Consider the following 25,150-nt stretch of genomic DNA (forward strand, 5'->3'; position numbering starts at 1 on the left):
CCAGCAACGAGCCTTGATAGAAATTACAGTCGCGTTGCGAGCCATTCAGCGGCTGCCCGGGGCGACGGAGGCAGGGAGGAAATAGGGGTGGGGGCTCGAACCGGGAGCAGCGCGGTCCCCGGAGCATTGCACGGATTAATAATCGTCTTAGAAAAACGCACTCGCCTCCAGCCGGGGCCAGGTGGTCTGGGCTGCGGGCGGAGCCCCCCGTGGCCCAGTGTCAGCTCCTCCGGACGGACCTGGGACTTGGGGGCCAGGGAGGGGCATGGTGGGAGGCGGGCTCCCGGCGTTCCGAAGGGCAGACAGGCCCTGGGCGCCCAGGCCGGGTGACCAGGGCCCGGGAGGTGGCGGGTGGGGCGGTGGGCGACGCGGGTGCAGGCCCCCGTCTGTTCATGTGCGTCCGTCTGTTCACGCGTGTCCGTCTGTTCACGTGCTTGGTGGGGCGGCGAGGCAGGAGGACCCCTTTTGCTCCCCTTCTGGATCCACGAGGCCCTCTGGAAGCCACAGGCCAGCCCCTGGGGAAGAGGGTCTGAGCTGGGCCGCAGCTCACGCGCGGGATGTCCTGGGCTGTGGCTCAAGCCCCACACCCCGCAAAGGGGCTCCACTGGGCCCTGTGTCCCCCGGAGCGTCGATGTCTTCACCTGCGGCACGGGCAGGCTACAGCCTTTCAACAGAGCGGTGGCAGAGGGAAGACGCAGGGGACCTCAGAGGGAGGACGGTGGCCCCCAGGCCACTCTCCGGGACAGTTGTAAAGAGTTCCATATACCGGCGGCCTCTGGGGGCCCACGGCCGCCTCCCCCCGTGTCACCGTGTCTGTTCTTTAAGGACACCAGTCACATTGGACGAGAGCCCCCCTGAGGTCACAGACCCATCTCCAGAGGAGGCCCCTTTCACGGGCCCGGGTTAGGACCAAACATATCTTCGGGGAGGCCCATGTCAACCCACACAGTCAGGAGCTGCCCCATCCTTCTGACGTCCTGGGTGGCCGTCCCGGGTGAGATGTGGGAGGCAGTGGGGACTGCTCTGGCCAGAGTCAGCCGGCCTGGGCTGGCCACCGTGGGCGCTGGACCAGCCGCTGGGCGGTTCCGACCTCAGTGCTAAGAGGGGGCAGCCCCGTGGGCCTTCCCCGGCTCGCTCAGCGTTTGAGATGGAGGCGGAGCCTGGGAGAAGGGGGCCCGGTCAGGAGGTCGCCATGCCTCTGGTTGGGGAGACGGGGGAGGAAGCCCCAGTTTCGTGAGGAGGTTCCCAGGCAGCGGTGAGCCTGGCGCCATCCCGGCTTTCGGGGGTGCCTGGTGACAATTCCGCCGTCCGCCCTGCAGCTGGGCTCGCCGCCCTCCGCTCCCTGTGGGCGAGGTCCCGGGTGTGGGTTTGAGAAAATAAATGACAATTGATGATTATTAATATTTAGCGTGTTTGCAGAAACGTGTTTTCTCTCTGCTATTAATCTGCCGCGGCAACAGCCGCCGCGCTCCTGCTCGGGCTCGGCGGCCGTGCGGGGAGCGGAATGCCAATGAGCCGCCGGCCCGAAGCGGCGGCGGCCGGAGGCCTGGACGGGAGGTGGCCCAGGGCAGAGGCGGCTGGAGGCAGGAGGCTTCTTGGAGGCGGCTTTGCTGTCCTCCTAACGCCGCGGCCAGAGCCGCAGGGACAGCCCGCAACGCTGGCCAGACAGGCCCCCGGGTCCCGCTCCCTTTCCAGCAACCCTTTCCGGAAGTGTGTGTGCCGTCCCAGTGCCCTTCCGCGGAGGAGGGACGTCTCCCCAGGTGGCTGCCCTCCCCGGAGACAAACCTGCCAGCAGGAAATCATCCCATCTTACCCTTTTCGCCTCGAGCTCCTGTGAACCAGCCTGACCAAGTGTGCGTCTCTCCACCCCTCCACCTCCCCGGGCAGCGGGCGGGATGGCGGGCCACCGGACCTGGGGGAGTTTCTGGGGTCTCCGAAGGGCCCGGGGCGTAGTGCTCCTCCCCGCTCGGTCGGAGAAGATGAGAACTGAGGCCTCACCTTAGTCCTCCGGAAAGTCTCGGGTGGGCCGCGCAGCTCGGCGGGAGGGCCAGGCCCAGAGCGCCCCAGAGCCACGGGACGGTCGTCCCGGCCCTGGAATGCCGGACGAGGCAGGCGGCTTCGTGTGCGGCGAGGGGGGCAGCCCTGAAGGACAAGAGAGAACCGGCCCCCTTCCCAAGGTGGAGACTGGGTGGGGCGAACCAGGTACTGGCCCCGGGTTACCGGATCGGTCAAGGCGGGGAAAGCAGAGCTGGAGTCATGTTAATGGGGTCCGTCCTCGGGGACAGGAGCAGTGGGGATTCCTGCCTTCTCCCTTCCCTGCTAAGCATCGTCCTTGAGACGTCCTTGAGACATGCATCCACGGTCCATCCGTCCACCCGTCCGTCCACCCACAAACCCACCCACCGTCCACCCATACCTCGTCCGCCCACCGGCTCACGCCTCCCTCCAGCCGTTCATCCGCGCGTTTCTGGTGTATCTTCCACGGCACACGGGGAAGGTCGTCACCGAGTGCCGGGACACTTTTTCAGATGTGTCCTCACGGCAGCTGGCACCTTGGGGCCGGGGAGTCTGGTGTCTGAGAACTTTAGAATCAGGCCGCGGCGGCCCCCACGGGACCCCGGTTGCCAGTGTGGCCGGAGCAAGTTCCCGCTTCCTGAATATCCCTGTCCTGAGGTACAAAGCGGGCAACGTCCTGATTCCTCCGTCCCTAAGTCAGGGCCGCGCTGGCTGCGCACTCCCCAGGCCCCGTCACTGAGCTGCGGCGAGACCCCGAGGGGCAGGACACCTCCGGAGCCCGCCGCTGCCCGCAGGCCGCAGAGCCCAGAGGACGGCGCTGTGAGGAACCCACCTGTGGCGGCCGGTGCCTCTGAGCCTCCCCGGACAGGGCTGTGTGGGGACGCGGGGGCTCCGTCCACGGTCGCTTCTCCCCTGCCTGTCTCCAAGGGCACCGTATCCGTCAGGTTACCAGATGTGCCAGGACCTCCCGAACCCGTGTGGCGAGTTTGCGGGCTTGTGGAAGCGGGTCCGGGGTGAGTGGTCCGGGCCACGTGGACGGACGCTGGTCCGGATTTCCGGAAACTTTCTGGAGGTTTTAAGGAGCTGTGACCCTCCCTTTGCCCACGTGTGCATTCCTCTCGTGTCAGCCCTTCTGGGCTCGGCCCCCCTCGCCCGAGCCGTAGGTGCCCTCGCCCCCCGCATTCCAGGCCTGTCCTTGCCCCCCACAAGGGCTTCTTCAGACCAGGCCGAGGGCTCTGGCCGGCTTCAGTTCCCTGCGGTTCGGTCAGTCACGTGTCCCCTCCGCCCTGGCCCTGCCGTGTCCTCGTGTCTGGCACCGTCAGACCCAGAGTTGCGCGTGGCTTTGCCGGGAGGCCCGGTCCCTCCGGCCATGAGAGGCCGCTGCCCCTCTGAGCGGACAGCCGCAAATGTCTGGGTCCAGACTTGCTGGGGCGGCGCTCCCGGCCCAGGGCCCTCTGCTGTACCCCGCGGGGCCCGCGAGTGTTCCAGAGTGCCCAGATCCAGTTGGAGCGTCCAGCCGGGGAGGACGTCTGTCCCCACGTGCAGCCCCAGATGTGTTCTGGAGGGAGACATCTGGGTGGCCTGGGGCTGCGGGGAGCAGGCCGGGTCCAGGCCACGTCTCACCTCGAGTGTCGTGGTCTCCCGCTGGGGGCGGGGGGGCCGTGTTTGTCCCATCATGTACCTCGGCCTGGGGGCCTGCTTAGGAGCGAGGGGCTGCCCCAGCCAGGCCGAGGGGGGCCCTCCCCTGAGGATGAGCACAGGAGGCTGTCCCACTGGCTCGGAGGGCCAAGCCCGTGACGGGGCCTCTGTGGGGGGGCCAGGATACTTCCCTTCGTGGGCTCCGTGGGCTCCGTGGGCTCCGTGAGGCGGCTGCAGAGTGCAGGGGGGCCCCGGGCAGCAGCCAGGAAGTGGTGGGCCGCGGGTGAGGCTGGGTGGTCCCATCTACCACAGATCTGCCGGGCAGATGACAGGCTGACCCTGCAGGCCTGGATGGGGTTGGCTGAAGGCCACCCAGGCCGTCAGAGGAGGTCAGCACATGAAGCGCGGTCCTCAGGCGCTCGGCTCCTGGGGGTCGGGGCAACTCTCCCCTCTCTCCCCGTGATCTCTCCTCCCCGACTGGGGCAGGCGTGCCCACCGGAGGGTCATCATCAAGTCGTGGGTGACACTTTGCTTTTGACCTACAGACCCCCAGGTGATGGCCGGATGGGCTCTCCCTGGGTGGGGGTCCGTGGGTCGAGCCACCGGTCCCCTGAGGCTGGACCCACCCGGGCCCCCAGCCAGCCTGTTGTCCCGTCAGGCCCTCCTTGGGGCATTTTCCCCTCTTCAAAGGACAGGACATCCAGTTCCGTCTCTGACCCTGGACGATGCGGGTGAGAAGCCGTGAAGCAGAAAAGAAAACCAGACAGGGATGAGCTTCCGTTCGACCCCAGGTCGCCCAACTGTTCTGTTTCTGAAGGAACCTGGTTTCTTCTTCCGGGAGGAAAGGCAGCGTCACAGTGTGAGCCTTCAGGGGACAGCAGCTCTGTGCCTGTGACTTGGGGCGAGGCCCAGCCAAGGCCGGTCTGGTTGGAGACCCTCCGCTAGGCAGGCCCGGCTTGAAAGTAACCAGGTAGTTCCCTGCACGCATGTTCTGTTCCTGGGGTTTCTGTTCTGGTGGCTGTGGGGTGTCCCATAGCCCCAGCGTCCCCCAAGCAGGGCTGGGGTGGGTGTAGGAGCAGTTCAGGCATGGGCTCTGGCTGGCCTCACCTTCGTGTGCCTGTCTCCATCTGTAAAGCAGGCCGCTCCAGGTCCAGAAAGTGGTACCCATGGGGAGTTGCCCCTCGTCCCCTGCTGCCGGGGCCCGCGGGGTCGCCGAGCAGGCCCACCTTCAGGGCACTGACATCAGGGTCGGGCAGTGGTTCCTTTTACGTCCCCCAAGCTCTGCCCACGCCCCCATCCAGGCCACTGGGTGTGGGTCCACCCTTGGGGCCCTCCGGAGAGGCCATGGGGCACTTCCGTCGGAATCTCGGGGTCCAAGGGGTCCGAATGGATGCCTCCCAGGAGCGCTCAGATTGGGGGTGGCTCCGGGAACCACCTTCAGCCCCCACTCACCACCCAGCTGCCACCTCCTGGGTACCTCCTGAAGTGGGGTCCATACCCTTGACCTGGTCGGGAACGGTGGGTTCACGCGGGTTTGTAAGAATTAACATTTCCCAATCACCGTGGCTCCGCGTTCTGATAAGGCCCCGTCTTCTGAGACACACGTGGAATTGCGTCCATCTCTACCCCAGGGAGCAGGGGGACGGATGTCCCGTCGGGCACAGGCTCCCAGGGGGTCTGCCCCCGAGAGTCTGTGGGGGGCATTAGTGCAAAGGGTGCTGGACCGCAAGGGGAGAAGGGGCAGCTCTCCGGGTCTCACTCGTAGGGCCGGGTGCTGGGCACCTCGTGGGCCCCCCATCCCAGCCCCGCATGGCACCGCCGTCCGCACCGAGTGTGAGTAACGGGGCTCTCGGGTCCCGGGCGATCGCACCACATTTTCTGCGTTCTTCCGGAGCCCGGAGAGTTAAAGGCAAGCGGGAGACCCGGGCCCAGGCTGCTGCGCGGCGCACACCCCCTCCCTGCCCTCGGGGACCCTCCCCGTGGTTTGGGACTCGAGCTGCCACCAGGCCTGTTTGTGCCCTCGTGAGCGTGAGGTTCCTGGTGTTTCCCGAGTTTACTGGGGACACCGGTCCTTAGCCTCAGAGGCTGGTTCTGTGATTGTAAAGCCCCCCACCCCGGGGAGACAGAGGAGAGAAATTAAACGTGTTCTTGCGGAAAACGCCAGAGCCAAAGGCTCCGTCACCGTGCACTCAGGCAGGATAAAGAACGGGTGTTTTTCTAAGGAGGTGCCCCTTCGTGTAGACTCACCGCCGTCGCTGTGCGTTCACAGCACTCGTAAGACAAACGCAGAGAGGGGCAGGGAGCCCTGCGCCCCGTGGCCCCGGGCACGGCCGCCGATACCCTGACAGGGACACGGGTTGGGGTACTGACACGGCGACCCCCCAGGTGTGGGCCTGTGTATGTAGCTCGACCACCTGGGGAGGCCCGTGCGGCCCACCCCACGGCCACGAGGCAGGGTCGCGGGGGCCCCGGACCCAGAGACGCCTCCCCACAGCCCCCGCCCATGACCGCCCGTCTCTGCTGGGCCCCGGGGCCCTCAGTGCGCTGTCCTCCCTCAACTTCCTCCTCCCGGAGCCGCCCTGGGCAGGGCTCTGTGCGGACGCGGGGCTCCATCGGCCCCACGGTCTCTAGGAGCTCAGAGAAGTGGCCAGAAGCCACTGGTGCCCACTTGCATGTGGCTGAGGCGCTGGCCAGCAGCCCCCTCCCTCGGTGTGCCTCCCCATGTCCAAGGAGCCAGCGAGCCCGGCAGGTTGGGCCTGTAGAGGCGGGGCCGGTGGCTCTCTGGGCATGAGGAACTGGAGGTTGGGGGCTTGGGGACCCTGGGCACAGAGGACAGGCGGCAGTGTGAAAGCACAGCCCGTGGGCTGTCAGGTCCAGAGGCAAAGAGGGGGCCTTCCAGAGGGCAGCGAGCCCAAGGAGAGTGGCCCAAGGCCCTGGGGCAGAGCTAGTCCTGGACAGGGGGCAAGCAGGGCTCTCCGTTGTCCCTCGCTGGGCAGATGGGCAGTGTCACCATTCCCAAGGTGACAGTGACGTCACAGGCCGGCATCAGGATGCCCCACGAGGTTCTTTTGGGGCAGCTCAGGGCCCGAGCACCACCTCTCTGGTCAAGGGAGGAAGGGCAAAGCGGCCCCGGTTCCTTGGCTCCCAAGCTGTGCACGGAGGCTTTCGCTTCTCAGGGGTGTCCACGCAGAGGCCACCGCACTCCCCCACCAGACCTCGGCCCCGCTGACCCCCGCCCGGCGCAGGGCCCCTGCCAGAGGTTCCCGCAGGTTTCAGGCCTTCTCCTGGGGACACAGGACAGGAGGGACTGGAGCCAACCACACACAGACCCGGAGGAAGTCCCTCCGCCCCGGCCAGCCCAGGGCAGGGCTCCAGGGTCCTCCTCGCCCCACCCACCCCCGTGTAAGAGCAGGAGGAGCTGCGGCTTCCGGGGCCGGCGGTCTTCACACGGCTGATCGCTGCCCCCCCCAGGTGCTGCTTCTGCCGCCAAGGCAGGGGACAGCCTGGGAGGGACTGGCCGGCTGCGTACGGTCCTGATGGGGCCCTCTCTCTCGGCCTTCTCTCTCTCCAGAAACCAACAACCAGCGGCTGCTTGGATGTTTAGATGGGGGGGTGCTTCCGAGCCGGGGTTCTTCGCTACCATTCGGGCGGGAGGGGGACACAGCTCCCACTGTGGGGCTGGAAGACACCAAGTCTCAAACTCAGGGTTCGGGGTGGGACCCAGGGCAGGTTGGGATGGAGGGTGGGCCGGCTCCCGGCTCGTGTGGTCCAGACCCAGGGAGCGGCTGGGTTTCTTCACTTCTCCGACCCGTTTCCCGAGACTGAATGTCCGGCCCGCGATCGGCTTCCGGACGGGGTTTCAGCATGACGTTCCCAGGAGCTCAGCGACCTGGTGGGGACCCTGACCTGCAGCAGGTGCCCCGTGGCCCCGGCTTGGGACGGTTCTGCGGGCTCACCGGCTCCAGGCTCCCTCCCCTCGCCTCCCTGCTTTTATGATTTTTCAGTAAGTCTCCCAAAATAATTTTTTGGGAAGATGGACTCAGTCATGAACTCTTAGCCTGAAATTACCGCAAAACCCAAACAAAGGACTTCAGCTCTCAGACACATAAACAACGCGGCTGCACAGCATCTGTTTCCAAAGTCATAAAAGCTCCCGTTCTTGGCTCTGCACCCCGACTTGCGAGAGCGGCCGGCAGTCCTGCGGGCCTGGGGGAGCTGGTGTCCACCTCCTGTCCACACCCGCCTCGCCAGGGCACAGGGGCTCCCGGCTGGAGCTCGGCACTTTCGGGCCGACCTCTGCAGTGGCTCGGGGGCCGTGGGAGCCGGGGACGTGTGCGGGTCTGCCCGGAAGGCGCGGGCGGCCCCGAGCAGCTTGGGGCTTTCCCCAGGCCTGGGGCCGTGAGCTGTACCTCATTTTCTCCAGTGCCTGCCGCACACTGATGAGGTCTCCTCGCCCCACCTGTGAAGGAAGAAACCCCCCCAACAGTGGGGGCCGTGAATGGAGACCTGGCTTCTCCGGGAGGCTTCGGGCAATCACTTAACCCCCGTGCCCGCCGGGGGTGGGAGGCCAGCCGTGCACGGCCTGCCTTTAATCAGCAGGAAACACCACCTTTCTCTCCTGAACTGTTTGCTCGGCCAGTAAATTAAACATGCCCTTAAAGCCTTGGTTTTCCTCCAGTAGGTGAGGAGTTTTGGGAAGTAAAATTCAAACGCGGGGGCCGGGGGGAGGGAGCCCAAAGAGCCCTGAGAGGAATACGCAGAGGAGGGGCCCCCTCCCCCTTTTCTGCACTGGCAGACCCTCATTGTCCTGGGAGGCGAAGGCATCGCCCCTGCCAGGTGCATGGAAGGGGGGCTCCGCACGGATTCTGGGTGTGAGCCTCATGCACTCACTGCTCCCAGGTCATGAGGCGGCACGTTAATGACCCCCCAGCCGGCCTTCGGGCTCCGCACAGTCGCCGGGAAGGTTTATGGGGGCCCTTTCAAGCCTGGCGAGTTGGGTCTTCCTGGCCGAGGGGGCCGCAGCAGCCCTTCTGTGGCTGCATTTTTGAAAGGGACTTGCGGGTCCCCGAGAAGGGAACCACCGGCCACTTGAAACGCAGTCATCGCTTCTGTGAAAGCGGCCGCACTAAACGAGTCTTAGCCCTGGGATTTTTTTTTTTCAAGACGTGGGTTTCTTTTGAAAGAAAACATTTTCTTACTTCTTAGCGGATCTGTTTGCCGCTGGCGTGAGGACTCTGACGTCACTTGTCCTGCGCTCGAGTGTGCCCGGTCCCAGGGGACTTCCGTTCCGTAGCCGTGTTGGGGGGCGGGTGAGGGGCTCCAGGCAGGGTCCCGTCCCAGGGTCTCGGGCCAGCGCACAAGGGACTTGGCAGAAAGGTCCAGGCCGCTCGGTGGGCACCCTCTGCGGACCTCCCCACGTCTGTGGGGGACAATCCACGTTCCTGTGACATTCAAGTTCGGCTTTCGAGCAGACCGCTCATCGCGCGGTCACCCGCGTGGGCGAGCAGCTCCTCCCTCTCCGTCTGGAACTTTTCCTTCCCCAAAGGAGACCCGTGCTCGATACTCAGTCGCTCCCAGGGCCGCTGCCTCCCAGGCCCCAGCAGCCACTGCCATGAGGTCCATCTCATGGACGTGCCCTCTCTGGACACTTCCCGTGAACGGAGTGTGCCGCGTGGGCCTCCGTGCTGGGGCCCTTCATGGAACGTCATGTTTTCCAAGTGCTTCCATGCCACAGCGAGGGAAAGGGGGTGTCTGTACTCTGTCCCTTCTGTGGCGAGTAGCCATCGACCGTGTGGACAGACATGTCCGTTTATCTGTTTGCGGATGGACACGGGCTCATCGTGCACTTGGGGCCCCCGGACATACTGCTACAGACCCTCAGCCATCGGAGTCCTGCTCCCCATCCCTCGGGCGGAGCTGCTTTCCCGGCTAGCCGGCCACTCCTCGCTGTCCCCATTCCTTCCTCGGCCCACAGCGCGCGGTCTCGGTGCCGCAGGCCTGGTGCACGTCCGGCGAGCAGCATCTCAGCACCAACTGTCTCCTAGGACAGACCCCAAAGATAGGCCCGCACCAGACGTCAGATCCAGGGACCTGCATCCCCGTGAGCCCCACATTTGTGACCCCAGCTGACCTCTGTCTTGACTGGCTTTAGGTCATCAGGAGCCCAGGAACCCGTCCCCAGGGCCCCTGGCCCCACCAAGACGCCCCAAGCTGCCCAGGTGTTGGAGCAGATTTCATGCTGATCCAAATTCTGAGTCCTCCCAGGAACCCGAGACAGGTCCCCGGCCCCTCATGTTCAGGGCCAGACACAAACTGGAATGTTCTGGAAACACGTTTTCACGAGCAGCTCTAGGTTGGGTGCCCTCTGCAGGGGCCTTCCCCACTGTTCCCAGATGCACGCAGCGTGGGCAGTTCTCGTCCTCGCATTCCTCAAGCAGACGGGGCAGACAGGTCCTCGGGGGGCTGCGTGAGGCTCACAGAGCGGCACAACTCTGTGGGCTTTCTTTCTTTTTTTTTTTTTTAAAGATTTTATTTATTTATTTGACAGACAGAGATCACAAGCAGGCAGAGAGGCAGGCAGAGAGAGAGGAGGAAGCAGGCTCCCCACTGAGCAGAGAGCCCGATGCGGGACTCGATCCCAGGACCCTGAGATCATGACCTGAGCCGAAGGCAGCGGCTTAACCCACTGAGCCACCCAGGCGCCCTCTGTGGGCTTTCTGAACCCGCTTCCCCATGTCCCTGGAGCTCGGAGCAAAGGGATGTCTCCCGGGTGGGGGGTGGCGGTCGGCGCCCTCCGTCCCCATCCTGCCCCGTGTCCCAGATGGTCCCTGCGGGTCACGCACGGGGGAGGGCGAGCCGCAGAGCTTGACGCTGCCTTGTCTCCTTCAGGTGACGGCGACATTGTAAATAACATGCATGAGCCCGACCCGGACCTGCTGGCCGGCGAGAGCGCGGAGTACGAGACGGAGGACAGCGTGGTGTCCCCCATCCCCATGGGGCCGCCGTCCCCCTTCCCCACCAGCGAGGACTTCACCCCCAAGGAGGGCTCACCGTACGAAGCCCCCGTCTACATTCCCGAGGACATCCCCATCCCGCCCGACTTTGAGCTCCGTGAATCCTCCATCCCAGGGGCCGGCCTGGGGATCTGGGCCAAGAAGAGGATGGAGATCGGGGCGCGGTTTGGCCCTTACATGGGGGCACCCCGGGCCACGTGGAAGGAGGCGGACTTTGGATGGGAGGTGAGCATTCCCGTGTGAACGTGATTGATCATGGCCATTTGTCTTGTGGTCCGTCTATTTATAAAGCCGGGCTGAGCAGGGCCGCCCGAGGCAGGAGGCTCGCTCGGAGAGAGCGCTCGAATGTCACATTTCCCAGGCTTATTTGGTCCTGCAGCTTGTATGACGCGGCTCGGCAGACATCGGCGGTCCTCGTGGGCGCCCGGCAGCTCCCATAGGCTCGGTCTGCTCTCCTTCCGGAAATGTGTCTTTAATGAGCTCATGTCTTGAAACACCCGTGCTCCCCGTCTGGGTCTTAGGTGCTCAGACTGTAGTCTGCAGAACCGCGCAGATTGATGGAATGTCCCCGAACCAGAGTCTCTACTCTGGGGAACGCTCCTGCAGATGGGGGGGCTCTCGTAGAACACGCCCGGTGGCCCCCTGCCCCCCCAGCCCCCGGTCAGCCAGCTCTCTAAGAGGAAGCCCCTTCCCAGAAGCAGGAGAACGAGCCTCCTGCTGCCCAGGCTGGCCTCCCGTGGCTGAGAGCTCCCTGCCAGCCGGGCCTGGGGACGGCTCTGGAGCCCGTGTGCGGTCAGGAGAGGGGCCTATTAGGTGAGGGTGCCGCCATCCCCAAGCATCCCTCGAGGGCTTGGGGGTCTTGCGAGGGGCCGTTGTGGGGACCACAGGCCCCATGAAGTGTTCTCCCCGCTGGCCCGGGCGGCTCTGCCGGCCTCGCACAGCCCGTGCTCGGTGGTGTTTCTGGCAGGCACCCTGCCTGGGCGGAAAAGGCAGAAACCCCGATTCCTCCCAGGGGTTTTACAGCATCCAAAAGCACTTGCCGGAGGTCGGCTCTAGGAAAGGACTAGGAAGAGTCCACAGAGGGAAGAGGGCCCGGTGTGGCGGGCGGGTGTGGCCCGTGCTGGCACACGGGGTGTGGACGCCGGGGACAGGGGGCACCCGCCGAAAGTCCAGGGTTTTGAAGGTTTAAATGAGAAGTGGCTTGACCATATGGATGAAGGGATGGGACGACCCCAAGCCCCAGGGGTGAAGGCCAGTGCATCCCCTGCTGTCTGGAGGCGGCACACAGGGGTGTGCCGCTCAAGGTCGGGCTCCCCTTCAGAGCAGACCAGCCAGGGGCCCGGGAGCAGGGTGTGCGTGGCAGGTAGCGAGGGAGTTGGAGGTCCCATGTCTCTGTGGGCGCGTGGCTCTTTCGCCGCTCCCGGGGTCACCCCTCAGGGGACAAGGAGACGTTTGCAGACTCGGCCTGCTCCGTCCTCCCCACCTGGCTGCTTGGGAGCCAGGCTCCGGGATTTGTCGGAGCGGCTCGGAGAGACGTGCCCGGCTTAACTAGCAGGCGGCCTGTGGAGGGCACAGGGCACCTGAACCCCGCAGGGAGTGCTCCGGGTGACCTTGAAGCCACTTTGCCCTTGTCTGCTCTGGTACAAGTTTCTGTTTGCTCTTTTGCTAAAGAAACGGCCCGTATCGCTTCTGCTCGCTCAGTGCGTGTCCTGGTCCCGCTGTCGCTAGGGTCTGCCCGGTGCCAGTTGACTTCCGCTGCGCTCTCTGCGGGAGGGAGCCCTCTCCTGCTGCCCGGTCTGCAGCCGGCTTTGTTCCGCGGTCGTGCCCCGGCAGCCGCCTTTCATGCTGGCACTTAGGACTATTTGCCCACAACCCCACGTCCTCAAACAGTGCTCCTGACACACCCTGAAGCTATCTCGGCTGACCCTGTTTTCCGTGCGAGCTCGGGCGCCGGCGACCTGCCTCTGGGACCCACCTGGGGCTTTGTGGCCTTCCGTCATGCGGGGTCCCAGCAGCTGTGTGGGTTGTCCTGGCGACCTAGGACAGATGGCGGAATTTTCGGGAACCCTCTGCCTCCCCAGATGCAGGAGAGAGGGGAGGAGGCGGGCTCCCCGAAAACTCAGAGCAGACTCACTCGTGCCTGAAATAAATAGGTCCAGGCGGTTTCTTCTGGATTCCCCGGACCTCAGTTTGGGTCTCTGGGGTGGGAAAACCAACCGTTGTCCCTCATAAGGGAGCATCCTGATGGATTTCCCATGTGTCCCCACGTGACTGTGCTTTCCTGTTGTTTTGTGCCTTCCTCCGTCGGACCGGTGGCTCAGCTGCCCCTTCAGTTAGGCCCTGTCCTTGCCTTTGCAAACAGGGTCTGAGCCTGGGGCAGGGAGTCCCGGGTCTTTCTGTGACTCTAGACAGGAAAGAGGCCTCCGGGGAGCCTCGAGTCATGAATGCTAACAAGGCGCTCTGACTGCGGCAGACGCCGGGGCTGCCGTCCCGTGGAGATGCCCCCTTGGGCTCACGGTGCACTGGCAAGGCACCGGGAGGTGGAGAACCTTGGTGCCGAAGCGTCGCATCAGCAGGGGACGGGCCCAGGACGGTCGGAGGCGGGGCCCAGGGACAGCGCGGGAGCACACGTCATCTTGGGACCCACTGCGCGTCGGATGCCTAGCTGGCCACACTCACACTGCTAATTAAGTATAAATCAGGGCTATTTGATTTCGCCGCAGCGGACAGAGTGTTCATTTACTGAGAAAGAACAGTGATGGCACTTAGCAAAGACAGCAGAGGAGAGCCGGGGACGGCCTGCACCCCGGGGCGGGCGGCGGCGGGTCCGTGGCCAGGAGGTCAGGAGCGTGGCGGGGAGGGCTGGGTCTGGGGGCGCAGCCTGGGAGGGAGAAGCCAGACGCTGGCTTAAAATCAAAGTCCAATGGACTATTCTCACTATCACTGGGGGACACCATGGAAACAATTTTCTTTCTACCCTGGGAGCAAAATTCTTGTTCTGGACCAGTCCGGAAAACAGTCCACTTTCCCTTCTCGTTTCGTAGTGTCGTTTGCTCATTGTATGTCTTTGCCACCGTCCGCACGCGGCTTCTCCCTCCCACGTGTGCGTCAGACAGCGTGCGACTCTGAACCTCCCTTCTCCTCCGGGCTCCGGGCACACCAGGAGGTGACTCCCACATCGGGCGGGTCCCCTGCGCCCCAGACTGGCCAGCCCTGCGGCCGGGGTGGGTGGGGAGAGTGGGCTGTGACCACAGCCCCCCAGGACCCATCTCAGAGCGTGGCGGTCTGAGCCCCGCCTGGGGAGGTCCCCGAGCTCCAGGCCCCTCTGCCCAGATGCAGCTGCAGGCTGACGCGGCCACCGCTCGCTCTGCCCAGAATAAATCACCCCGTGATTGCGTTTGATTGCCTCAGGGTCTGAAAAAACAATGATTTTGATCATTTGTTGAGTAAATCATGACATTTTTCATCGCGCTGCTTATTTTGCTAATTAAGAGCGGGCTCCTCCGTCACGCCACCGGACCGGGCTCCGTGCCGCGCAGGCGGGCAACATCGTGTGGGACCCGGCGGGGAGGAGCCTTTTCGCGCCAACAGTGTCCGCACTCAGCGTGCCTCCTCCTCGAGGGCGCGCCTGCCCCGGAGAGCCGGCTGAGGGCAGCTGCTCCGGCGCCCAGAGCGTGGCCTGGCCTGGACCGGGCGTTCTGATATCGGCTGCTGAGTGAATGGTCGGCCCCTGTTTGAGAGGCTGCTGGAAAACGTTCATGTGAATCGATGGGGTTTCATTTATCTGCAGAGTTCACTCAAGTAGATGACCTCATCCCTTGGCTTTCGTGTCTGAATAATGTGTGTGTTCGTTTGTTCAATCAACAAACGGGCTGTGTCTGGGCCAGGCCATAGGGGAAGGTCTGGGGTCACAGGCGGGATCAGCCCCGAAGCCTCAGGCTGCCGTGACTGCTGCTGTTCCATCGCAGAGCCCCAAGACCCCTCCTCCAAGAACCCCCAGGCCCCGTGGACGACGGGCTGCCGGGACACCCAGAGACGCCAGGCTAGCTACAGCCCAGCCCTGCACTCTTGGATGCTGAGAAACTTCTGTACATTTAAGGGTATGTTATGGTCCAGAACACGCACCCTTGGAGACAGGCCTGGGCTCCGAGGAAGCTACCTCTCTGTCCATCCACCCTTGTCCCCTCACATGCATTTTAGAAAAGCAACGCTTTCTTTTCCGAGGTAGCCGCTGAGCATCCTTCAAATGAGAAGTTTGGAGGCTGACTGTGGTCCAGGGTGCAGGCTAGCGAAGAAGCCCGGTGCGCTGGGCTGTCCACGGTCGTGACCGTCCAGCCTCTCACATCGCCAGGATGGAGTCTCTCCAAGGCGCTAGGGACACACACTAGAGCAGAGAACTAGTTTCTCCCAGGACTCGGGAAGCTCCCCCGGCCACCCAGGCTGGAGGCCAGGAGTCCTGGGGTACCCGACCTCCACGTCCTGGCTTCTCACGCATCCAGCCGGGTGTGCTGGGATGTCACACAGACCCTCCAGGGCTATAGCCACGCGGCCCCGACCTGTGGCCTCCTCTTCCTCCTCTGATCCAGGGTCTCTGCAGGAACCTTTCTCCCTTCTCCTTCCCCGGCACCCCCTCGTCTCAGACACGTTCGCCTCGCCGCTGCACGCCCACCTACTAACGCAGACCTGCGTCCGTGTGGTCACGTGTGGGTGTGCATGCGCACCCCCACTGCATATGCACACACAGACACACATGCACACACGTGCGTGCATGCACACAGACACACACGCACACACAGACACATGCACATAGACACGCGCGTATGCGGCTGCAGACACACGCACACAGACACACACGCACACAGACACGCATGTACACGCGCACGCACACACATCCACACGCACACGCACTCACACCTTTGGATTTTGCTGAAAACCCTGGACCGGGCTTCCGGCCTCCGCGGGCAGGAGGTATGCTGTCCACCCCGCCTGGAGCTGGCGGCTCTGGCAGGCAGAGAGTTTCCAGAAACCGCCTCCCCGTCGCCCAGTGCGCTCAGTCTGTGGAGGTCCGGAGAGGCATGGGACGTGACACTGAGCACAGGCCATTGAGGGCGCGTAGGTACTGAGTGGACGCCGCCCGCTGCCGCCCCGAGATAGGCTCTCCTTCGGGGCCGCCCCCCACCCACCAGGGAGGCATCCAGGCTCCCTGCGGCCCACACGGGCCCCGTGCCTGAGCCTCCACTGAGCGGCTCTCATGCTGTGCTGCGACGGCTTGCAGCCCGTCCCGCTGCATGTTTCTCTTGTCATCCCAGCCGTGGGGTAAGAGCCACGGCCGCGTGGGCCCCAGGAGGGGGGTGGCCGCCCACACCGTGCGGGCTCTGCTCTGTGGCTTCCTGCCGCTCTGACAGCTCACGGGTTAAGTATTTGATCTTGGTATTCTCGGCCCCGAGTCTTGGCCGTCCTTTCTCTCAGCACACTGGGGACCGCTGGGCACAGCACCCCGCCCCCGGTCCCAGGAGTCTCAGAAACTCCCTGCTGTGCTGTCCTCTGTCTGGCACCGACGCACCCCTGCCGCTTTCTACTCTGCGTCTGGGCAGCCTGGAGTTTTATTTTGGGCAGGGTTACATGCGGGGTGATGTTCCCCCTGATGACTTTCTGAATGTGCTTAGGAGACACACCGTACGCCCTGGAAGTCGTAAGCCTGTGGCTCCGTCGACGCTCGGAAACAGCACCCAGACAGCCATGCCTTCGGGGCACGTCCCCGGGCCAATGGGTGTCTGGATCTGAGGGGCCACACCCCGTGGGAACAGGGCCTGGCCTTGGTGTGCGCGCCCAGAACCCCACTCGCGGACTCCCTGCTCTCTGGGAGCCGCTCAGCCCACACCCCCTGCCGTCACCCGAGCACCGTAACATCGGGTCCAGACGTTTCCAGCCCAAGAATGCCATGGGATCCTGCACTATCTTAGGCCCAGCTCCGAGGCGCGGGTATAGAAGGAATTTCAGAAAAAAGGGGAGAGAATGACTAAGAATACCTCCCTGATAGTGCTCTCCTTTACTTCCTTAAGGGGTAATAACTCAGCCACAAAACCCAGCAGAGGGTACTTTCTTTAAATAGAGCATTCTGATTCACAAGCGAAAAAGGAAATAAATATTTTCTTTTCATATTTGAGAGACGTCCCGAATACCAACTTCTTAAATGGTATTTTACCCTGTGCATCTCTTGCTCACACACAGCGACAACCAGCCCCATCCTGGCTCTGGACAGGCCCGCTTGGGAGGCAGCGCCGTGGAAAAGCCTGATGCGCCGTCGGAAGATGGTGCGGAGGGCAGGCCAGCTTCCCCTCTGCTCTGCTCAGCAGCCCGTTCCCAGGGGGCCCTGGCTCAGCCCTTTCCCGCCGGCTTGGAAGGCCACGACCGGGGAGCTGAGCGCTGTCACCTCCCTCCTGTCTGTCTGTCTCTCCTCCAGGAAAATAGGGGATGGTACATGGAGGGAAGGTGACAAAGGCCCCTGGTGCCTCTGCGCTGGGCAGGACAGGTGAGGCCAGCCCAGGCTTACCGTGCGGCCCAGGCTTACCGCGCAGCCCACGCTTACTGCGCAGGGGCGGCCCACGGTCCCTGGCGCCCGCGGTGTGCCCACACGGTCCACTCATCCGTCCTCATTCCGCCGTTGATAAAGGGATCCCATGTCCCAGCTCTGTGGGTGGCCGGGGGCCTGGCGCGGTGTTAGCCGGCCCCCTCAGGGCCCGGCTGCTGATGACGGGGCATTCTCCAGAGCCCAGAGGGAACCTTGGAGTCAGGATTCAGCCGTGGCCCCCAAGCGCCCGGGGCCCGGCTGGGGCTGAGGCATGTCGGGGCCGGAGCTGCAAGGCAGGGCCTGCCCAGCCGGTCGGCCTCTGGGGCACAGTCTGGACTGCTCTTGGCACACCAGGCCTCGTTTGGAAGAGGCCAGAGAGGGGCACAAGCTTCGTCTGCTCACCTCAGGCTTGGGTCCCAGAGCCTTGGGCTGAACAGCCTCCAGAGCTTTCAAAATGCAGATTTGGGGCGAATCTGCTAGCGTTCTGGTGGGGGTCCCCAGGATCGCGCCCCCTAACTACCTATGGGGTCGTTAACCTAACCTAACCTAACCTAACCTAACCCTAACCACGGGAGCCCAGACACTCGGGGAAGTCCCTTCTGGACCCAAGTCCTGGGGCAAAGGGGGCTTACCTTGAATTTCCTGCCCCCGCCTCCAGGTGCCTCCCTCTCCTCACCCCCAGGACCCCAGACAGACACTTTCCTGCAGGCCTGAGGCCAGCGGGGCACTGAAGCTGTCTGAATCACAGAGCTTGTCAGGTCTGAGTGGGGGTGGGGTAACCAAGGGGACAGGGGACAGACAGAGGGGACCTGGCCAGCCCAGCGTCACCAGCATGAGCAAGGGGCTCCCGGGGACTCTCACCCCTGCACATGGGCCCTCCTGTGGCCGTGACCTCTCCCGTGGCTGCGACAGTCACTGCTCTGTGTGTGGAAAGCACGGGGGTCAACACTGTGCTTGCTCTCACGGTATGGACGGGAGCCCGAAGCCCTGGTGGGGCAGGTCACGCAGGGTCACACAGTAGCGGGGCACACGGGTCAGCAGTCAGACTCAGGACCCTGCCGAGTGCCCCCGCAGATCACGTAGCCAGCTCCTCCCGGGAGCGGGGGCTCAGCCGAGTCCTCCCTGTGCCCCTGACCCACGTGGACACTCCATGCCCAGTGGGTGGCAGCCTGGCCACGGCTCCCCCATCCAAGGGGGGGTGTGCAGTGAGGTCGAGGTCCTTCGCCCGCCCTCCCACGGCAGAACGCAGGCCCACAGGTGGTGCTGGTGGTCCCCTGTGGGCTGACCCCTGGGCAGGAGGCCATGGTGAGGACGCACCTGCCGGGGAGCCTCCGGCAGCAGTGATACGTGGACAGTAGACAGTCCCCAGCAGCAGGGCCCCCGGGGAGCAGTGTGCACAGCCGCCAGCCGGGGGGCTCCCTGGAAACCCCAGCATGGCCTTGGCCATCCAAGGTCCAGCCCCTCGGGGGGCCTCCCTCCCTCTGGGTCGGACGAGAGTCCCAGGCGCCGCAGGCCATAAAAGGTCTCCCTGGGTCATGGGACCAGGGCGTGAACCTCCCAGCCAGGCCTGGCCTCTGCTTATCAGAGCTTCTCTCCAGTTGAGAATTTCTGTGACCGGTCACCCCTGCGTTAGGAATGTGTTCTCAGCACGTCACTGGCCACCTCGGCCTCAGCCCAAACCGCGGGCAGCACAGAGGCTCACAGCACCGAGGGACCCCGTAGGCGCCCACTCTGCTCCACTCGGGCTGGCGCAGGGCGGCGCGGGCTTTGTCCGTCCCTCTGGGTGCCGCGCATGACGACACAGCTGGGTTCGCCTGGTCAAGGGTCCGGTCAGCCCAGGACGGGATCTCGGCTAGGGGGGCGGTCAGCGAGGGCGCAGGCCTGGTGGGGGCGGGCGTCAGATCCGCAAGCCACGGAGGCCGTGCTGCACGCCGTGCCCGCCGGGCCTTTCACAGCCTGCGGAACGCGGTGAATAAAACAGCCTAAAAGGGGTTTTCAGGATTCACGCCGGTGTTTCTGGGGGCGTCTCCTCCTCCGGAAGAAAGCTGTGGAGGGTCGGATGTCCAGTGGTGTCCTCCGGGATGCCAGGCCCCGACAGCCACCACGCGTGTCACCATTTCCCAGGGAAGCGCTCCGGCGGCCGTGCCCTGGCGCCTTTGCGGTCCGGCCCGCGTGTCCTCCCTCTGCGGGAGCCCCCTGGGTCTGGCTCACGGACGGCGCATCCCGTCTGGGCCGATGCCCAGTTTAATTGCACACGCCATCTCTGCTCGGTCGCGTTCCAGACACCACATCACTCCTTGCCCATTTAGATCTTTCTAAGGCCCCCGGGCTTATCAGCGCCGTCATTTCACGAGGAGCTAAGATTTCTGCCGTTTAGCCCCGCGGCATTGTCTGTCCCTGCAGCAGCCGAGATAAACCCTCACCCAGAACAAAGTCGCCGTGACCTTTTACAAGTAGGAGCGGCCTTGTTTCCCTCTAGACTAATTCATCAGCCTGCCTTTCAGCCAGGCCCTCAGCGGAGGCCCCGGAGGCGGCTGCCAGGAGGGGGACGGGGTGGGGGGGTGGGGTAGGGTGCCTGGCGGTCCTCATCTTCTGAGGGCACCTTCGGGTCCGGGCCAAAGCGGGAAATGGCCGTGGGAAGCGCAGGGACTGGCCTGGCCAGGTGTTTGCGAAGAGGGCGGGGCCTGTGGGTGGCTCCGCCTCCTCCCCCTGACCACCTCTGGGCCAGAGGGGACCCAGACTGCAGGCAGCAGTAAGAGCGTGGACGGCTTCCGGCCCCGGCACCCCCAGGATTAGCCCCTGAGGTCCAGGAGGACGGCAACTGCTCCGTCCTCCCTCCTGTCCGCCAGGCGGACAGCACACGCAGACAGTGCTTCGAGCTGTGCGCTTCCCCTTTCTAGAAGGTTCTGGCTGCTCTGGCCCCTGCTACTTGGTTCCCACAAAAGCATCCCACCAGGTGAGCTTGTAAGAAGCCTCGTGGGTGTAAAGAACCCCAAGGGGCGCTCCCCGGCCCGGCTGGGTGTTTCTCTCGGTCCCGTGGGCGGGCTGATCCCCGGAGCTCCGGGGGTGACATGCCCGGCTCACGCCTGGGAGAGAGGCTAGAGGTCACACCCTTGGGGACCCCGACTGTCACCCAGGCTGCCGCCCCGTACAGTCCTGGGGAGCCCTGGGTGACCCCTTCTCCAATCTGAGCTTTCTGAGGTAGCTCGGGCCCCCCGGCGGGCTCAGGGCTAGCCCCACCGTCTGTCCGCCTCTTTTTCTGTCCCCGGGGAAAGTGGGCGTCTCCGGCCTCCGTCGCTGGGGCGCCCACAGTAGGCGGTGACGTCAGACTGCCCGCCGAGCTGACGAGGGGCCTCTGTGTTCGTCCTTCCAGCAGGGAGAGCTCGCGGTGGCGACGGCCCAGGCCCCCAGGGACCCGCAGCCGCACAACCGACGTCCCCGGTGAGGGCTGGCTTCAGGGAAGGGGAGCCTCGGTCAGCTCTTCACGGCACCGAGGTCTGGCCTGTGGTGGGACACAGCTATGGAGGTGCCCTTTAGACTCAAGGACAGTACGAGACCTCAGAACTGAAGCAGGAGCTTAGGGCTCCTAAATATGCAGGGGAGCTTAGGGGCCGTGCGTTGGCCCTGCCAGCCTGGTCAGGAGGTCCGGGCGGGAAATCTGCAGGATGAACCTCCGTTTCTCTGACCATCCTCCCAGGAAGGGCCACCACCGCGCGTGGCACCGACCTCAAGCCCCGCGCCAGGAGACCTGTGCGGCGTCGGGGAGAGAAGCGTGGGGTCGGGCCTGCGAGAAGATCCAGGGTCCCATCCCAGCCTGGGCGACGACCCCTGGGAAGGCAGCCGCCCTCGGGGACCCGTGTCCCTCTGTGGAGGGGGCCCTGGGGCGCTGTGCCTTCACGCGGGCCGGAGGGGGTGGAAGAGGGCTGTGTTCTGCGTTTGACACCATCCAGCTCCGCTGTCATCATCCCTGGGGCTGCCATGTGGAAGGAGACACGATTTCCCTCGTCTGCGCAGTCGCCACCGTGGTGGGGTACGGGGTGACTGTCACCGAGCCGACCCAGAAGGCCATCCACGGACAGCGACGTGCCGCTCGGCAGCCAAGGGAGCATCTCTGGTCTGTGCAGACCAGCCTCCGCCGGTCTAGGCACCAGCCTGCCCACGGCCCCCAGGGCATCTCCTGCTCTCCCCGGAGTCACGTGGCCCGTGGGACAGTCCCCGACGAGGTCCGCGCTGCACCGCTCAGGACCAGGGCATCCACGCCAACTGTGGCAACGTGGGCTGGCTGGCCCTTGGGCGCAGAGGCTCTGGGTGCCTTGCAAGACCCGAGGGTGGTGGTCTCTGCCCTTGTCCCTCCAGCCCCGTGGCAGGCCCCAGGCCCCTCGCGTCGGCCAAGCACGCGTCTCTCCAGCAGCCCTCCGGCCAGGCCACCAGCCGAAGCCCAGAGCCAGCGCCCGGATGCAGGAGCGAGAGGCGTCCCCAACACCAGGCCACGCACAGCCTCAGAGAGGAACCGAGAACTCCCGGCCCCTTAGGGTCCGTCTGTCTGGACAGACCCCCTGCCTGTCTGTCTTGGATTGTCTTGTCCTTCTTGACTCCTACTCGGGACTGAAAATACACTAAGGACTGGGATTCCCGAAGCAGGAGGCCCGCCAGGCCCCGTGGCCTCCGTGGCACCGGGCTCTGGCTCCCCAGCCCGAGCCGGCAGCTCTGTCATCCTCGCTTCTCACGGGCACCCCAGGCCCTCCAGCCTCCTTGCTCGGGCGGCCCCTGTTCATAAACGCAGACGCCACACGTCCAGCCATGCTGTGTGCCCTCCGGGGCCGAGGTCAGGGAGGACAGTGCTTCCCTGTGGCTGCCACCCTGCCCAGCAGGCAAGGGACCAACATACTTTGTCCCTCATCAGCATCAGAGAGTTTGTGGGGTTTTCCAAGACAGCGTGGGAGACAGAGGCCGGTGGCTAGGACTCCGGTTGCTGCCGAGACCCGAGCTGTTCCCCACTCGGCTTAGTCCCCCGCATGTGAAGCAAGAGGATGAACACCAGTCACTCCGAAAGCGTCTCCTGTCCACCGCCCGTCATCTGAATGGGCCGACCTTTTGGAGGCGAGGCGGGGACGGAAGATCTGGGGAGAGTTTTCTCTGACAGACAGAGGCCACGCGGGTGTGCACGGCTGAACTCGGGGCTGTGGTCTCTCTCCGCGCGCGCATCCTGTCCCAGATGAGCCAACTGACCCCGAGGTTCCCATGAGCCTCCTCCTGGCCTCCCTGGAGCTGAGCGCCTGGCTGCTTCCTGCGTTTCTCTGGACCTTTGTGTAGAAGGACACCTGCCGCGGACCCTCAGACGGTTCCAAGTCCCCTGGCCCGGCGCCGAACTGAGTCCGTGAAAGACTTCGCTGCCCAAACGGCCTTGGTGAGCCTCCCTACTGCAGTGCTTTCTGAATGGAACACCTGAGGGGAAAGGAGCCTGTGACAGAAGGTTCTGGAACACGGCACAGCGGACAGCGAGGAGAGCAGCTCCCGGCCCCAATGAAGGGTCTGTACTGTTCCCGGGTCCTTCTCTGTGGGACCTGCCCCACACCCCCCAGAGCGCGGTGGCTGCCTAGGACCCCTTGGTGTGTAGAGTCACTGCTGCACGAGCTTCAGCTTCATTCGTGCGTGCCGTCGGGGGTGTGCACGGTGCCCCTTCTCTGGGGGCGCCTGTCACGTTGGACTCGGACCCACCCCACCCCCGTGTGACCTCATCTCCACTCGTTACTTCTGCAATGACCCTGTTTCCACATCAGGCCGCGTTCTGAGGTCCTGGGGTTAGGATTTGGACATGTGAATTTGGGGGGACAGAATTCACCCCGTACAGACCCCTAGGAGATTGATCCCCTGGGCCGGGTCGTTTCCAGGTAGCACGGGGGACGGGAGGTGGTGCTGGGGGCCCCACAGATAAATGTCGTGCCTGGGGCCCCCGGTGGGGGTTGGGGGGGACCGTGCCTGACGGGCCATCGCAGACCGTGGTGCCCAGAGACCCAGGACGGGTTTGGGGAATCAGCACAGATCAGGACGGTAAAGTGCTTTTTAAGGGTTCACGTTTTTAGCCAATCCCCACATTTTCCCTGTGGAGGTAGCAGCGGGGACCTACGTGGGCACCTGCAGACACACCCCCACACCGGTCTGCACGCGCCCCGACCGGCCGGCAGTGCTCCCTGCGGGCTCTGAGAACATCTTCCTCCAGCCGGAGAAGCCGATTTTCGGGGCACAGTGATGGGACGTCAGCACCCGAGAGAGACACGCTCGTCCGGACGAGAGCCACGCGAGACCCCACCCTGGAAACTGACCGTGAGGAGACAGAGCCCCCCAGGCCCAGCCGGCGAGGTCACCTGGATCCCCCAGCACCGCCCGTCCCGAGGACTCTCTGGCACTCCTGAACCGGCGCCGGGCGAGGCTGGGGGCCAAGGCACAGCTGTTTGTGTCGTGTCTCCGGTCTCCCGTGCAGGCCGCGCCGGCCCCGGGAGGGGGTGCACACCAGCCTCTGAGAGGCCGTGCGGGCGCGTGTCTTCGCTCTGCCCGACCCCAGGTCCGCTGACCCGGGCACCGGGGGCGTGCGGCCCCGAAGGCCCTCGGGAGTCCCGTTCAATGAGAAATGGTTAAAAGTGGGCGGGTGGCAGGAAAGCCGTGGAGACGGACAGAGGCCCAGCGGTTGGCTAATTGGAGAGCGGGACCAGCGCGGGGGGAAGGCCGCGCACACGGACAATGTCCTCCCGAGCCAGGGGCTGGGAAGGCCCGGCGGGATTGTTATCGAATTAGTTGAAGTCAGAGCCCCCCTGAATGAAGCAAAGCGGGAAAGGGGAAATGAAGGCCCCGGTATAATGCGGCCTAAATGAGGGGCCCCATTCACTGCCCATGAAAAGGCTCTGGCTTCTTTTCTTGGGGAAAGGGGCGGCGAGCTCACTTTTGTCTGGCTGGGGGCAGGGGCCGCTCCTGGAGGACATACTCACCTACAGCCAGCGACAGGCCGAGCGCGGGAAAGGGGCATGGAGAGTAATCCCCAGCGCCCGCGGGGGCGTGACGGCGGACACAATCGCAGGCCCCGTCGGGGACCTTCCGACGAGCTCCCGCCTCGCCTCCTCTCCCGCACGTGTCCTGGGAGGCCGTGGGCCGGGTGGTGGCGTCCGCGGAGCCCGCTGGCCGAGGCCACGGACCCCCGCCCTCCGTCCGCACCAGACATGCAGGTTCACGGCGCGCTCACGTGGCGGGTTTGTGTCTCGCGAGCTGACTCAGACGCGGATGCTTCGGGACATCGTCCCCAAACGCACAGGCCGAGTGGGGGTGGGGCGCACAGGCCCCGCACTCGCGGGATTCCTGACAAAGGGCTCTGCTCTGTAAATATTTGTTGAATTCGCACATTAATTAATTTTCCACGTGAGATTTTCCTAATCCACTTTTAAAGAAAGTAAGGATTAAGCACGAGGCTGGCCTGGGGCTCGGGGGTGCGGGCGCACCCTCCAGACACCGATTTGCTGCTGGAAGCCCCCACGGCGGGGGCCGGCGCCTCTTGGCTCACCTGGGCCTCTGACCGCGTGTGACGTGTGCCAGCCTGAACCACGAGCACGTCTGCACCCCTGCCGCCGTCTCGTGCGAATCTGGACGTCACGGCGATCCAGAGGCCCCACTCCAGAATTTGGCACAGAGCAGCCATGACCCCCCCGAACCCCAGCGGGTCCCGCTCGCCCTGACCCGTGGTTTCCTTGTTGGTTCATCAGAGCCGTGGACCCGTCGACCTCCGCGCCGTTCCCCTTTGCCAGCGGCCCCAAGGGGCACCCTTGTCCTGGTTTGCTTAGCAAGGCCCTTGTCCGGGGCCACAGAACTGGTTTGGGTGGCGGAACTTCTCGGGCCCACTGACCCACCCGGACCGGGGCCCGGTCTT

At 64.6% G+C, this 25,150-nt stretch overlaps 1 protein-coding gene across 1 annotated transcript in view; it reads left to right on the forward strand.

Annotated features, from left to right (window-relative positions):
- Positions 1–10,294: 10,294 nt before the first annotated feature.
- Positions 10,295–25,150, forward strand: part of PRDM16 (PR/SET domain 16) — a 198,067-nt gene continuing 183,211 nt past the window's right edge. The window contains exon 1 of the mRNA XM_044236972.1: positions 10,295–10,892. Within this exon, the coding sequence (XP_044092907.1) occupies positions 10,413–10,892 (480 nt within the window). The 5' untranslated portion in view covers positions 10,295–10,412. The remainder of the gene's footprint in view (positions 10,893–25,150) is intronic.

The sequence above is a fragment of the Neovison vison genome, chromosome 2 (genome assembly GCF_020171115.1).
Source record: "Neovison vison isolate M4711 chromosome 2, ASM_NN_V1, whole genome shotgun sequence".
In the NCBI taxonomy this organism is placed as follows: domain Eukaryota; kingdom Metazoa; phylum Chordata; class Mammalia; order Carnivora; family Mustelidae; genus Neogale; species Neogale vison.